Below are 13,122 nucleotides of genomic sequence, written 5' to 3'. Positions count from 1 at the left end.
AAAAATAATAATGATATCAAAGAAAGGGATTAAGAAGTTTGACAAGTGATACAATTATACTTTAGTTATAATTTTTTAAAATGTTTAATTATATCTTAATATATAACATCTATAATTAAAATTAATCATCATAAATTCTTCATAGATTATACTCCATTGTAATTTTTATTTTTTCCAGTTTCTTGACATAAAAACATTACCAAAAAAATCAAAACTAAAACATTTTGTTTGAGACAAACTAGTAATTCAGACATGCATTTCACATTGCTATGGACACAAGGGTTTTTTAATTTTACTGAACCTGATCACACATATGATAACTTATAAGGAGAGAATTAAGTTTTAAGGAAGTTCTGATGAGACAAATCAATTTTTTCTGAAAAAATGACACATTTCTTCCAGTACAGGCATTTCATTTGACACCATGACATGGGGTCAGAATCCAACAATTTACAGTGACTAAATAATCACCAACCCCTCTAATAAACTCATCCCGAAACTAACAAGGTCCGAGAAAAATACCATCTGCAACTCTTTACTTCACAACCGTACAACTACATACAACTATGTACAGAAGGAAAGAAAATTTTCATGATTCAAAATTGATGGGACCAAATATATCCTCCTTGGCAGAAGCTGATAAAGTATACGGCTTCCGTTCCTCATTGCTTGCATATATGCCACACAGATACTCCAATGCAACAGTCAATGCACAATGCAGTGAAGGCAGGTGTCCTTTGCGCAAAGTCATTACTGCATGCTCATGGTTCACAGCATAGAGGGCAGAGGCTTCCTCCCACATTTGAGTAATCGACTTGTTTGTTCCTTGTAATATCTGCGCGGTAGACAGTAGTGAGTCAGCTCAAAGTTTCGTGCTTCAACGTTGCTTAACTGACAAATTACGACTGAATGAAGGCGTCATCCCGAAATTCAATTCCCTTTTCACTATTCTCATTTATCATATAAGTTCACAGCGATCTAGTCTACCCTTAAACAATCGTAGCTAAAGAAGCAAAAAAATACTGTGAAGCATTAATCGGATGAAAAACCTCTTGATAATAAGCAATAACTCGATCTTCCTCATGGTTCTTGATCGCAGCCTTTATGTCTTTGTTGTACTGCTGAAGGAGCCCCCGCCATCTCTCCATGTATCTGTCAAACCTCCCATACTCGAATTTGGGATCATATGCAATAGTTTCTGTTAAGCATACAAAAAACAAAAAGTTAGACAAGTGCGACATGCTTGGACTACACATGCAACAAGGGAAGAAATTCCACAATAAGCTTGTAAATAAAGAGAAACTTGCTTAATTCTCCATAAAAACAATCAATACTGTAGAATATTGCGCTGATAATGCCTTCATGTATCAACGGGCTAATTTACGACTTCCGTAGAGTACTGTAGTATAAGATGAACATGTTAACTCTTCTAGCATTGCCAACTTGATAAAGTTTTTGAGTGCCAAAAGACATACCTTCAGGTTTGCAACCAATGCCGTCAACATTTCTGACAACCATATCATATATTTGACCAAGTATGCTAGTGGAAGTATAATAGGTTCTGTTGGTCTGAATCTCCTTCAGGAAGTGCGGAAAGCAATCCGGTTCCAACCTTCTAGGTAACTTGACCTGAATTGAGCATGAATTATTCTTAAAAACAACCAAGGTATAGTTGACTGATTCTGAAGGGTCTGAAGTTCGCATTGATAGGCACCGCCTGGCTTACAGTAATCCATTTCAATACTACTGTGATGAACTAACTTCATGAACTGTAATCAAAGAGCCCAACAGAAGGAGAGAGAGAGAGAGAGAGAGAGAGAGGGGAGAATACATACAGACATCCAAGCAAATGTATGTCGATGTAGACAGAGCTCTTCACCGGTTTTATCAGCATCCAAGGCTCTGTAAAATATATCTATCAATTCCTCAAGTGATTCGGATATCAGTTCCAACTCGTCTGAATACTCATCCGCGTCTTTAAGTGACAAGTACCGATCCATATGTGCTGTCCAAAATATACCCGCTTGCGACATAGGCTTACTGAGGAATCATCCAGCCAGCACGATTAGACCATCATGTTCGTGTTTGCTCGAGAGGTAACTTCGTAAGCCAGCCCGCAAGAGGTCAATTATATGACTACTAAATTCAAAATCCAGCATAGAATTTTCATTCAAAAAGGTTCAGAGTTTCTTACTAAGGTGTGAAACGACTCTTCAAGAATTTGTCAAACAGCGTATATTCAAGAGCTCTGGATGTGAGGTTGCTGGGGCCATCCCCAATGGGATAATTTATTTTCTCTCCTATTCTCTTCCAAGGTAGGCTAGGAGTGAACAAAGAGATCAACTGCAGAAAATTCAAACTCTGAGCTTTCAAAATATGACATTTGAGAACGACGATCTCAAAAACATTTTGCAACTAATAGTTCAATCCATTCAATAATTCATCGTGTCCATTTGTGATGTAGAAGTCAGGACGGAACACCACTTGCCTGTGCATTGGAGCAAACCCAAAAGAGGTCGCCGCAAAGGTCACTGTTGGCAATTTCATCTACAACCGGCCGATTACCTCGAACAGAAAAGAAGATGGCGTGCTTAGTAGGGCCCACATAAGGATTGAGTCGTTCGTCCCATACAGCATCAAAAATATGCACATCCCCCCAATGCTTTCCGGGGTTCTTGTAAACAAGAACCTTCCCAATAACTTTCTCGCCATTCCTGCACATTCAAAATCGTTAAAAAAAGACATGTTACGAAATCTTTGTCTGTCTGAAGGGGATTAAGAGAGGTTACTTACTTAACGATCGCAACCTCGTTTGGCTTCAGAACCTTCTCCTTAGTAGGATCGGAAGTGCCCATGAGATAATAACTCTGGGGCAGAGGCAAACAACCTTTTCTCAGCAGTGCGATCTTATCCTGCGTTATCTTCTTCAGATTGTTTTGCATCTGAGGGTTGCTCATGGGAATATTTGCCATGATCATACGAAGTGTTTGGTCACCAACAGCGTAGTCTGGGGAACAACTTTTCAATTCTGTATAATCCACATGATTGACAAAATATTAGACTAGAACACCAGAGCATTGGAATACGAGTGAACATAACAACCTTGCAACAAACAGTGACCAAGACAGAAAAGACACTTCAGAGCTCAAAGGTAACGTCTCTATACCTCTGAAGACTTGGCCCCTCTCAGTAAAGAAAGTGCGAAGCTTTTCAAGAGCTTTCTCCACGAGTTCCAGGAAGAAGGAAGCTGGAACGTTATTTATAGACAGAAGAATAATCAAATCCTGAGACAACCTTGCTTCCTCTAGCTTGTAACTGGCAACAACAAACACACAATATTGATGACTTCATTAAAATCTGGCTAGAGATTTGAAATAACGTAACAAACAAGAAACGGAAACTTGTATCTCATCCTAAATCGTCAATTGAATATGATACTTAAACTAAAACAAATATCTGCTGCTATTTTCCACACACAATGACTTCGTCAATAAAATGGATATGCCTCTCAACAAATTCTTGATAATAAAAAATTAAGATATGCACGAGAGGGGAACTTCAACCCACATACCACGTATTGGTGTTCACAACTTCAAAACTTTTGATAGTGGGAATGTCTTTCAAAATAGGGTCAGATGTGACCTTCACCATTGATGGTCGGTACAGGATTTGCAGACCTTTCAACTGCAGAAAAACAAAATAAAATCCAGAACATGTTGATCTATGAAAACATCATTGACGTACTCCACGCTTATGCATATTTTCGTTTATCAAGTAACCCAATTCTGTCCAACACACTGTAATACAACAAAAAGTTAACCAACTTATCTTGAACCAGAGAGTGCCTACAGGCTACGCGTGTGAAAAGCATCCAAGCCAATTTCGAGAGTGATTAGCAATCTGACGGAACATGATCCAATTTCGGATGAAACAATGAGAAAACTCAAATACCTGATGATTCACTTGCCAAGTACCCTTTATTGCCATTCCTTTCCAGAAAAGACAGCCTTGCACTAACGTTGGGTAACCCTGTGAACAACGAATCATAAGAGGTGCAGATTTATTCAGTTTTAACTTAGTCGAATCTCCAGTTCAGCTGCTGGTACACTACCCATTTCACTCATCGAACTTCTTACTCTCATTTTACTGCTTGCCGAGACTGTCCAAAGAGACGATGAAATCAGGTCAACTATTCCCATGATCATCCACGTAGACAACACACCTTTGGTTCACCAACTCTTCCTTTACAGACAGAACATGGTAAGAGCCTTGCAACATCAGGTGAGATCTCTGATGTGCCTTCTGTGTGAGCCATAAATTTCCCCGAGTTGTCTAAAGTCTGTCAAGACATTGCAAGACGATTACATTCAAGTAAGACTTCGTGGCACTGGAAAATAACAAACTTTTCTAAATTTGTTGCGAATCGTTGCAAAAGATGAAACGACTAGGTGATGCAACAAGAAAGTGCGTTGAGGCACATGAACTAGGAAAACCAAAAGGGATACTTCGATTATATTTCACTCTGGTTCCGAGAAAAATTCCAGAAAGCATGGATTGGGAAGTTTTTTGCACCAAAAACATACTCATACTTAAATATCAGATATCAAAGAGAGGAAAAATCGAAATATTTGTAACAGCTGTACCTTTGAAAGAATGTCTGGGATCTGTTTAACTTCAATTTCATCCCAATTAAGGTTGGCTGTAACAGACTTAGAAAGAGCCAGTTGTAATCTGAAACCTCAACCCGAAATTGTACCCAACCGATGGATAAAGAACTAGGTAAGTTAAAACGGAAAGATCGACGTGTCCATTGTAATTATACCAAAAAATCAAATAAAATAAGATGGGATAAATGAAAGTTATTTAGGTCTTCATACCGACGAATCACTCATTGAATTCATTGTGGAGGCTAGTTCAGACTGTGGACAGCTACAGGTTCAAAGCACTCACCGGGAGGCAAACCTAGGCATTGTGGGCATTGCATGAATGTGCATTATGTGGCAGCGAGCAGCCTCTATTCGGGTGAAATACTTGAAATTTGGATCAGAAAGATCGACATCTGCTAACGACTCGGTGCAGACAAAGAAGCATTTTACAGCTCTCTGATAATCCTTAGCTGTTTAATACACATTCCCACTATGACTAAGTATAGATCACAATCAAGTTCCATTAACGAGGTACACATTTGGACAGACCTATCAATCGGTCAAATGAAAAGAGGTAGTTCAAGTTAGAGATTGAGTATACTACTCGATAAGGACTCATGTGTTGTATCTGACATGAATCTTGCTTGATACAACTACGCCATGTATACAACTATAGTAATTAAAGACTAATTTGGTTTAAAACCTATTGTTACAAAGGATCTTACCTACTCCCTACATCAAGGAAATCAGAAGAGAAGGAAAACAACAAATCTTCCCCCACAAAGCATGTGCGCCTCTGAATACCTAAGATGTTCAACATCAAATTCTCCTACTGTAGAAAAGTAATTTGTATAGTGATAGCGAAAATAAAGGGTGGAATTTCATGCCCTATCACTTCTTGAACAACCTGAGACAATTACCACAATGCAACAAGCTAGTTCACTTCTTATAGTACAATAAACTGAAAGTATGAACTACATGCTATGATCACGGGGATAGTGTAGGAAACTCTTACCATAGGGTTTAGTTCTGTTTCTGAAGTCACCCTTTCCAGAATCCTTGAAACCTGGGTAAAAAAACACAACACGGTGTCTAACTCAAAGAAGTTGAACCAAAATGTAAACGAAGTACTCATTTAAATGAGCAACCATATTCTATCCTCTATATCATAACACACAACCTCTTCAAAAGTTGTAGGTTATTCCACGACTTACTCCAGAGTCGGTATCGTCGCAGGCCGACTAAAATACCATCTCGAACCAGTTGAAACTTGTCTTCAGTTGGAAACTCATTAAAGTAAACAGGCATGACTCTGTCGTCGCCAAATATCCGATGCAGCAAAGTACTTGTTGATCTTGGCTTCACACACTGAAAAAAACATGATTTGAAGATGAGGTAAGAAGCATGAAATTTGAAATTAGTAACAGTAAAATTCGCAAGTCTCGTTATCGATAGGCCATTGTTCAAATCATACTGGTGTTTTAAACTTACCTTAAACTTACAAACGCCATGTTTATCGACGTTACACTCGAATGAAAATAGCCCCTTAGCCAGCCAATCTTTCTGTCAACATTTCGCATATTAGCAAACTATGTCCTTAGAATATTCGAACTGATAAAAGAAGCTTTTCAATCTACAGTCATAACAATTTTTTGAGTTGTATTCCGCCCACCCAGTTGAGTTACTAGAGATTAAGGTGAATAGCATTCTAACATGTTCAAACCCTGTTAACTTAAACGTGCCTGCTGCAAAAGATGCCTAAAGAAAGGTAAACACGTCGCTGACGTGAATGACTTATCAATACATGCGTTTCTGCTCAAAAGCAATCAAACATGGACTTTTCGTATCTTATAGACCTCCTGTAAGCTTAGGGGCAAGTAGTCGTGTATACTAAGCATGTCAGTAGCAAATTATGAACAAAGGAAAATAAGAAAATTCTCAACACAACAGTAAGACTGATTACTGATCGACTGCAAAAAGCTTGGTCCAGAAACAGAGGATTTGAATGTACCCTGATGTAAGGAAAGGCTTCATTCCGAACACCTTTGTTGATCGCAACTTCCCGAGAAACGTATCCAGGAATATCTTCCAAGGACAATCTCTCTAGCTTCTTAATTTGTTCCAGCGTTAGCACCTTTTCCGGTAGAAGACCTAAGCTGCACGATCATTTTTATTTCAATCTCCTTGACAGTGATACCCATGCTCAATGTTCGAGAGAATTACAAATTACAACATGCTTTGTCAAAAAAAAAACTCGACCCGCAGCGAATTTGATGAGGATGACAACTCAATTCTATTTTAGAAACTTACTCTCCAAGACAGCTCAGCGTGACCATAAATTTTTTAAATTCCAATTTCCCTAATGCAAGTTGCTGCTCCGTAAGATCAACCCAGGGCCAAGAGAACTGCTCCTCCACCACATTGGGATACAGATGATCCCAGACTTTGTCTAAGGGAATCAGCTTCTCAAGTTTTTCCATCTGTGATTGCTTTAGTCCAGCTGAAGGAGCCGACCCCCTCTTTCTCAATCTTGTCTTCTCAAAACCACGTACTCTTTCTGGCCCTGCAATAAAATTTCAAAACTGATCAGCCTTCACTATAACTTGTTTTGAAGCTCTCTTCATGACTGCTTAATTAAACCAACACACAGTATTTGGAAATATCTCAATTCAGATCGATGACTGCGAACTGTGATTCCGACATGTGAGTACATCAAGAAGTGCGTATTACCATAGCTCGGAGATGGAGGAGTCACTGCAGCTTCAGCATCTGACAGAAATTTCCGAAAGCGCTGCGCCAAAGGATCTTCAGGCTCCTCTCCTAAACTTACCAACGAACTTTGAGATGAATTTTCAATGTCGGCATCAGCCCAACTGCTGCTCGGATCACTTCGTCCATGACCACTGGCACTGGAGCTTTTACTGGAAGTAGGGCTCCCTGGCATCTCCTCGTCCTCGACCTGACCAGGAGTATTTACGAATTCTTCCTCGTCAGGTCCTACTCCTGGAATCCATGAATTCTTCACCGGGGAAGTGAAGTCCGAACCTGAAGAAAATTTGGAGGCCTCTTCCTCATCCCCTTTACCCGCAGCCCAAGACAGTATCTTCCAAGCCCCGTGCATTGTACCAGTGGAAATCAATCGACTTTTCACGAGAATTAAATTATCATTGCGTGCGCACAGTCTTGGAACGAAACAACAAATACTACTGCCTTGCCCAAGACTGCTGGTCAAAATTTAAAAATTAACTGCACGATATTGTACAGCTCTTAATGCCCACGAGTCAGCTGATAGCTTGGAATCAGAATGGCTGGAATTGCCGAACTCGGTGAGCAGAATGAAGAGAGCACAGCATCATCCACTCAGGCACAGAACCAGATTCCAACCAAGTTCTAAATCCTGAGGTGGACAACCAAAACCTATCAACCCCGCAAACCTCCAACTCAAACTCTGTAATCATACGCTTCCATTGCAATTCCTCGACAATGGCAGCCGAGTAACAAAATCTAAGTTAAGAGATGACTGCATACTGCTGTCAACGATGGCAGCCGATCAAATTGATTATGCTTCCTCCATCCACTGAAAGATACAACAACTAACAGGAACTATAACATTTCCAACAACGTCTGGCGGGAGGGGAAACCGTAAAGGATAAGGAACAATTCACAGAAGAGGATTCACCAAACCTAATCTTCAACTGCAAAAAACTTAATTTTTTTGTCACGATCAACAAGCGCCGAGAAACGATCTGTCATTTACCCCTAAACGCACACAAAATGCGTGGCCGCCGCTTCTTCACTCCTCCCCTCTACCATGAAAATTCATATGCAACCAAACTCCAGGCAACATCGCACTTGCGCTTCAAATCCACAGCATCCTTCAAGTCACTCCCACTGCAGCGAGCAATCCCGATCTCCCCCAGTCTCCAATAACCTCAAACAGCACCAAATAGGCTCACGAAAAAAAAAAAAAAAAAAAAAAAAAAAAATCTTCTTAAATACTCTTAAACAACAACAACATTAACAATAACACAAACAATAAATTAGAAAAATAAATATAAAATCCCAAAAAAACAACGAATAAATATTTTAAAAAATATATATCCTGTCTAAACCCTCGAATAACACTCCGCATTCCCAAAAACTCAATTGGAAAATTACAAATACTGATGCAAATGGCGGAGCTGAAGCTAAACTACGCATTCAAACAATCCTTGACAAGTCTCCACTCCCTTCTTCATCGAACCTTCTAACGTGGCCCCCCGGATGGATGAATAAATGGATGACCATATTTCACATCCAAAATTCGATGGATTTCCTTGTTGTGTTCGACGGAATTGAGGATGAAATTTATGATTTGAAAATGGATGAGGAAGGTGGTTCTTTGGATGAATGAAAGGCTCGCCGGCGATTTGAAAAGATTCCTCCTCCTGCTGGTTCTGGTTTAGGGATAGGTGTGGATCGCGGGTCGTGAGCGCATCGCGGGTCAAGGTGTGCTGCGCCGGCTGGCCCCTTCTACCCTTCCTGAACCCATCCCCCTCGATGAATGATGGATGGATGGATGATGCAGTTGTGGACGAATGAATTATTGTGCTTTTTGTGACTTTATGTAAGGTAGCCGACCCATTTCAGATAACTTAAGCATTTCAGCATATATGCAGTAAGTGTAAAAATGAAAGAAAAAAAAATCCTTGTGTATGGAAGTATAAATCAGGTGGATTTCATGTGTTTTCACATAATTTGGCCCGAACACAAAATTCATACAAATGTTTTATGTGAAGATTTTCTTCCACCCAAATTTGACAAATAGGCCAACCTAATTCCCCATCAATGGTGGGTTACAAAATTGATAATCCTTCTTTCCCATAATCAAGAAGTGTAGTACCTAATTATGCTATCAAGCTTCACCTAATTTTGTGCTACCTACAATTGCTAATGTGTGGATGAGGTAATTAGAGTGCAACCAGCTTCTGCTAAACTAGAATTCCACCCCAACCAATCAACAACTGCCACTTAAATTGACACCCATCCACTTTTCCGTGATCAAAAATGCTAAAACTTAACAAGCACTAGACCTATTTCCAACCAGAATGGTGATAAAACTGGTCATAACTAGGATGCAAGACTTGTGGAAAACACCCCACCCTGTAGGTCAGAAATGGGAGGGTGATTGAGAATTGATTGGCTACCTTAATGGAGCCCTGCAACAAGAGAGGCCTAGGATAAGCAGATAATTAGGGGGAAGGGGGGAGGGGGGGTTCATTAAAATCTTTAATTTGCCCTAATCACACGATTGTTAATTGAGTTTATCAGAGCTTGTAAGAGCCGTGGATTTACTTGAGGCTATTGGAGGTGGTTCTGATTAAAGGAATGATTATTGCCATATTTCTATTCCTACATCCACATTTTTTCATCCATGGGTAATTAGATCCTCTTTCTACTGCTACTCAATTGTGATTTCCAAATTTTAATTTGGTTCATATTTTCAGTCTTTCTTTTTCTTTTAAATCCCAAAATGAAAATAGATTTTATTTATTTTCAAAATTTTTTTTATGAAGTTTTCAAAAACCATACTTCTCTTGGGATTTTGACATAAAGCTTATCAATTGAAGGAGAAAAATAAAATTAATGTAATGTGTTTTTATCCTGAGATAATGTTCAGAATTATCATGTTTCACACAAGTGCTTAGATCTATAATAAGTAAAAGGATTGATCTGAATTATAAACTTAATATAAATCAATAGATAACCAAGACCCGAATTATATAATAAGAATAATAATAAACATTAAGGTGCTAACTTTTGTATAATGAAGCTATGTTCAGATTTTATTAAAATTTGTACTCTAACACCTACAAAATTTAAATTACATACAAGTAACATATTATTCGGCTTATGTTTATTATCTCATTTTTATTTCTCTATTTCGTCTTGAAAAGCCATCTTATTTCTTCATTGTATATATATATATATATATATATACAAAAAAAATCATATTCAATAATAAAAAAATGACATTTTTCTTTGTGCAAGTACAATATTTTTTTTTCCTTCTTAAATATTATTATGGATATTCTCAATATTCTTAAAAATGATATTCATAAGTCATAGTAAGAAAAACATGATAATTGTTTACAAGTACCAGTATTTTTATACATTACCTAAGTTACTGTTAGCTAATTATAATATATATTGCAATGAGTAATTAATGTTTGAAATAAAGAGATATACATCATATTCTTATAAGTTTGATTGTATTGAGGAATTAATAAATACAAAACCAAAAATCATGTATGGCAATACAATTTCTTTTATTAAGTTAAATTGCATTACAAATTTCGACTTTTACAAATCTATATTTTACTTCAAATTGAAGATTAATCTGAATAAAACAAATGTTATTCCCATAAAAATACAAACTTTTTCAAATTTACAAATCCAGACTATTTCAACATTAAAAGTATCATAAAATCCTTCATACATTGAAATTTACATTAAATTAGTTCAAATTATTTTGTAGTGCTATGCTAGAATGCTAGTAGAATAGTACTGAAGACTCTAAACCATCAATAGAAAACCCAAATTACACAATAAAATATGATTATTGTAATTCAGTTGATAGTCTGACAGTATTAAAAGTTCATAGTCTTTTACAATAACCATAAAGAATTCAGACATATGAAATTGATGATTTCTGTGTACTTATTATAAACATGTAGAGCCCAAGAAGAAATCTAGCACCATATATAATAAAAAAAAGAATCAAACTATATATATATATATATATATATATTCGTCTCTAATTTTCATCTGATTTTTGGAAGAATATATGGTGTACACTTGCTTGCATCAATACTTTACATTTTTTTTTTTTTTTTTTCTATCTTTCTTTCTTTCTTAAACATCTCAATCAGTAATGGTCTTATTGTGCACTATTACATTTCACAATTTGAGACATAATTTTTTAACTGTTGCATTTTATTAGCTAATTTATTTTCTTAAATGTAAGCAGCACATATTTAATAATTGACTAACCTTCTAGTTTTTAAATGTATTTTTATCAGGATGATAGCACAATAATTAAGCATGTACATGAAAAAATTATTATTATTATTATCAATTAATTAAAGACATGCTTTTTAACTGTATGAACTTCTAAATTTAATGCATATTCATTTAAATATAAATGGCTATAGTTGATGTTGGAAATTGAACTTGAATAGGTGTTAAGAAATAAAATCGTATATTTATTGGATATGTCACATTAATAAATTGATGGAGATGAAAAAAATGTCACATTTTTATTGTATACATATAATAATAAATATTATCAACCAATCAATCAATACCAAAATATAATTTTATCATGATATATATAGGAAATTGTTAAATTGACCCAGGGGCATTTACTAAATTGACTCATTCATCATCATGGATTGATGATCCAACCATTTTTTCATTGGTTTTTGACCAATATGGATTTGGGAGTAAAGAATTTTTTGATGATGGTTAGAATGGGTGGGTTAATTTTGTAAATGCTTGAATAAATTTAACAGTTCTCTCTATTTCTCTATATATATATATATATATATATATATATGTGTGTGTGTGTGTGTGTGTGTGTGTCACATCAAATAAATGATACTTTGAATATATTGATTACTTTGTTTATTACATTTTGTGCACTTTCTAATACACAAGTGTATTATAAGATGATGTAATTTTTTATTCAATCTTATTCATTTTTTTATAAACTTGCAAAAATAACTGTAATATGATGCTCAATGTATTGTTATCGTTATTCTCATAAGAGCTTAGAATTGTATTCAACATGAGAAAGTTCATTTACAAAGTTTTTACAATCTTTTTCCGTTTCTTTTATTGGCTTATAAAAACATATATATTTTTTTACTAAGATAATTTTAAAATGTGTTGTGAAGTGTGATTGTACATTTTACAAAGTCACATATTAACAAAAATTAAAAGAACATACAAAGCACTCATAGACTTTTTTTCAACATATACTAAAGTTCATTATTTCAAGATACTATAATAAAAACTATCAAAAACATTAAAAAAAATAAATATTCTATGAATATTAGTTTGTGATTCTTTGTTTCATTGTTTGCATCTTGATTCATTATCACAATTCTACATTATTAAGTTCCACACGTTGATAAAACTATCAACCCCATTATATTTGACTAGTTCAAAAAGCACAACCTTTTTTCAAATGTACTTTTTCCAGTGTATGACTGAAAAGTTTGAAAAACGTGCATGTTCCACGAAAGCGTGCTGACGTGGAAAAGTCCAGAAGGAACGCACATGACAAACAATAGGTCGTGCTTGAAACAGAGCCCAAATGGATGAATACATTAATGGCCCGAAGTTTACATCCATACACATAATTCATCCATTCATCCATCGAAGAGGATGGTTTCAGCCAAGCGGGAAAGCACGGAGTCGCCATTTGAAGTGA

At 36.3% G+C, this 13,122-nt stretch overlaps 1 protein-coding gene across 1 annotated transcript; it reads right to left on the bottom strand.

Annotated features, from left to right (window-relative positions):
- Nucleotides 1–340: 340 nt before the first annotated feature.
- LOC112282733 (putative RNA-dependent RNA polymerase 4) lies at nucleotides 341–8,808 on the bottom strand. Its single transcript, XM_024520751.3, has 19 exons — nucleotides 7,377–8,808; nucleotides 6,957–7,209; nucleotides 6,658–6,802; nucleotides 6,138–6,209; nucleotides 5,861–6,014; nucleotides 5,662–5,712; nucleotides 4,951–5,116; nucleotides 4,644–4,731; nucleotides 4,223–4,339; nucleotides 3,952–4,029; nucleotides 3,572–3,684; nucleotides 3,167–3,315; nucleotides 2,794–3,028; nucleotides 2,489–2,714; nucleotides 2,195–2,343; nucleotides 1,836–2,040; nucleotides 1,476–1,629; nucleotides 1,050–1,198; nucleotides 341–835 (listed from the first exon to the last, which is right to left on the bottom strand). Exons 1-19 carry the CDS (start codon nucleotides 7,765–7,767, stop codon nucleotides 590–592), a joined length of 3,141 nt encoding a protein of 1,046 aa, XP_024376519.1. The 5' UTR covers nucleotides 7,768–8,808; the 3' UTR covers nucleotides 341–589.
- Nucleotides 8,809–13,122: the final 4,314 nt, after the last annotated feature.

This window comes from Physcomitrium patens, chromosome 5, assembly GCF_059467195.1.
Source record: "Physcomitrium patens ecotype Gransden chromosome 5, ASM5946719v1, whole genome shotgun sequence".
Lineage (NCBI taxonomy): Eukaryota > Viridiplantae > Streptophyta > Bryopsida > Funariales > Funariaceae > Physcomitrium > Physcomitrium patens.
The sequence above is the reverse complement of the archived record's forward strand: the minus strand, read 5'-3'. Positions and strand labels throughout refer to the sequence as shown.

What these genes read in the sequence shown, in the direction of transcription:
- LOC112282733 (XM_024520751.3), bottom strand. Translation starts at nt 7,767, where the DNA reads ATGCACGGGGCTTGGAAGATACTGTCTTGGGCTGCGGGTAAAGGGGAT. An exon ending in ATGCCTAGGTTTGCCTCCCG is followed by an intron (nt 4,732 to 4,950) that starts GTGAGTGCTTTG and finishes TTGAGGTTTCAG; the next exon opens with ATTACAACTGGCTCTTTCTA. An exon ending in TTATTGCTTATTATCAAGAG is followed by an intron (nt 836 to 1,049) that starts GTTTTTCATCCG and finishes TCTACCGCGCAG; the next exon opens with ATATTACAAGGAACAAACAA.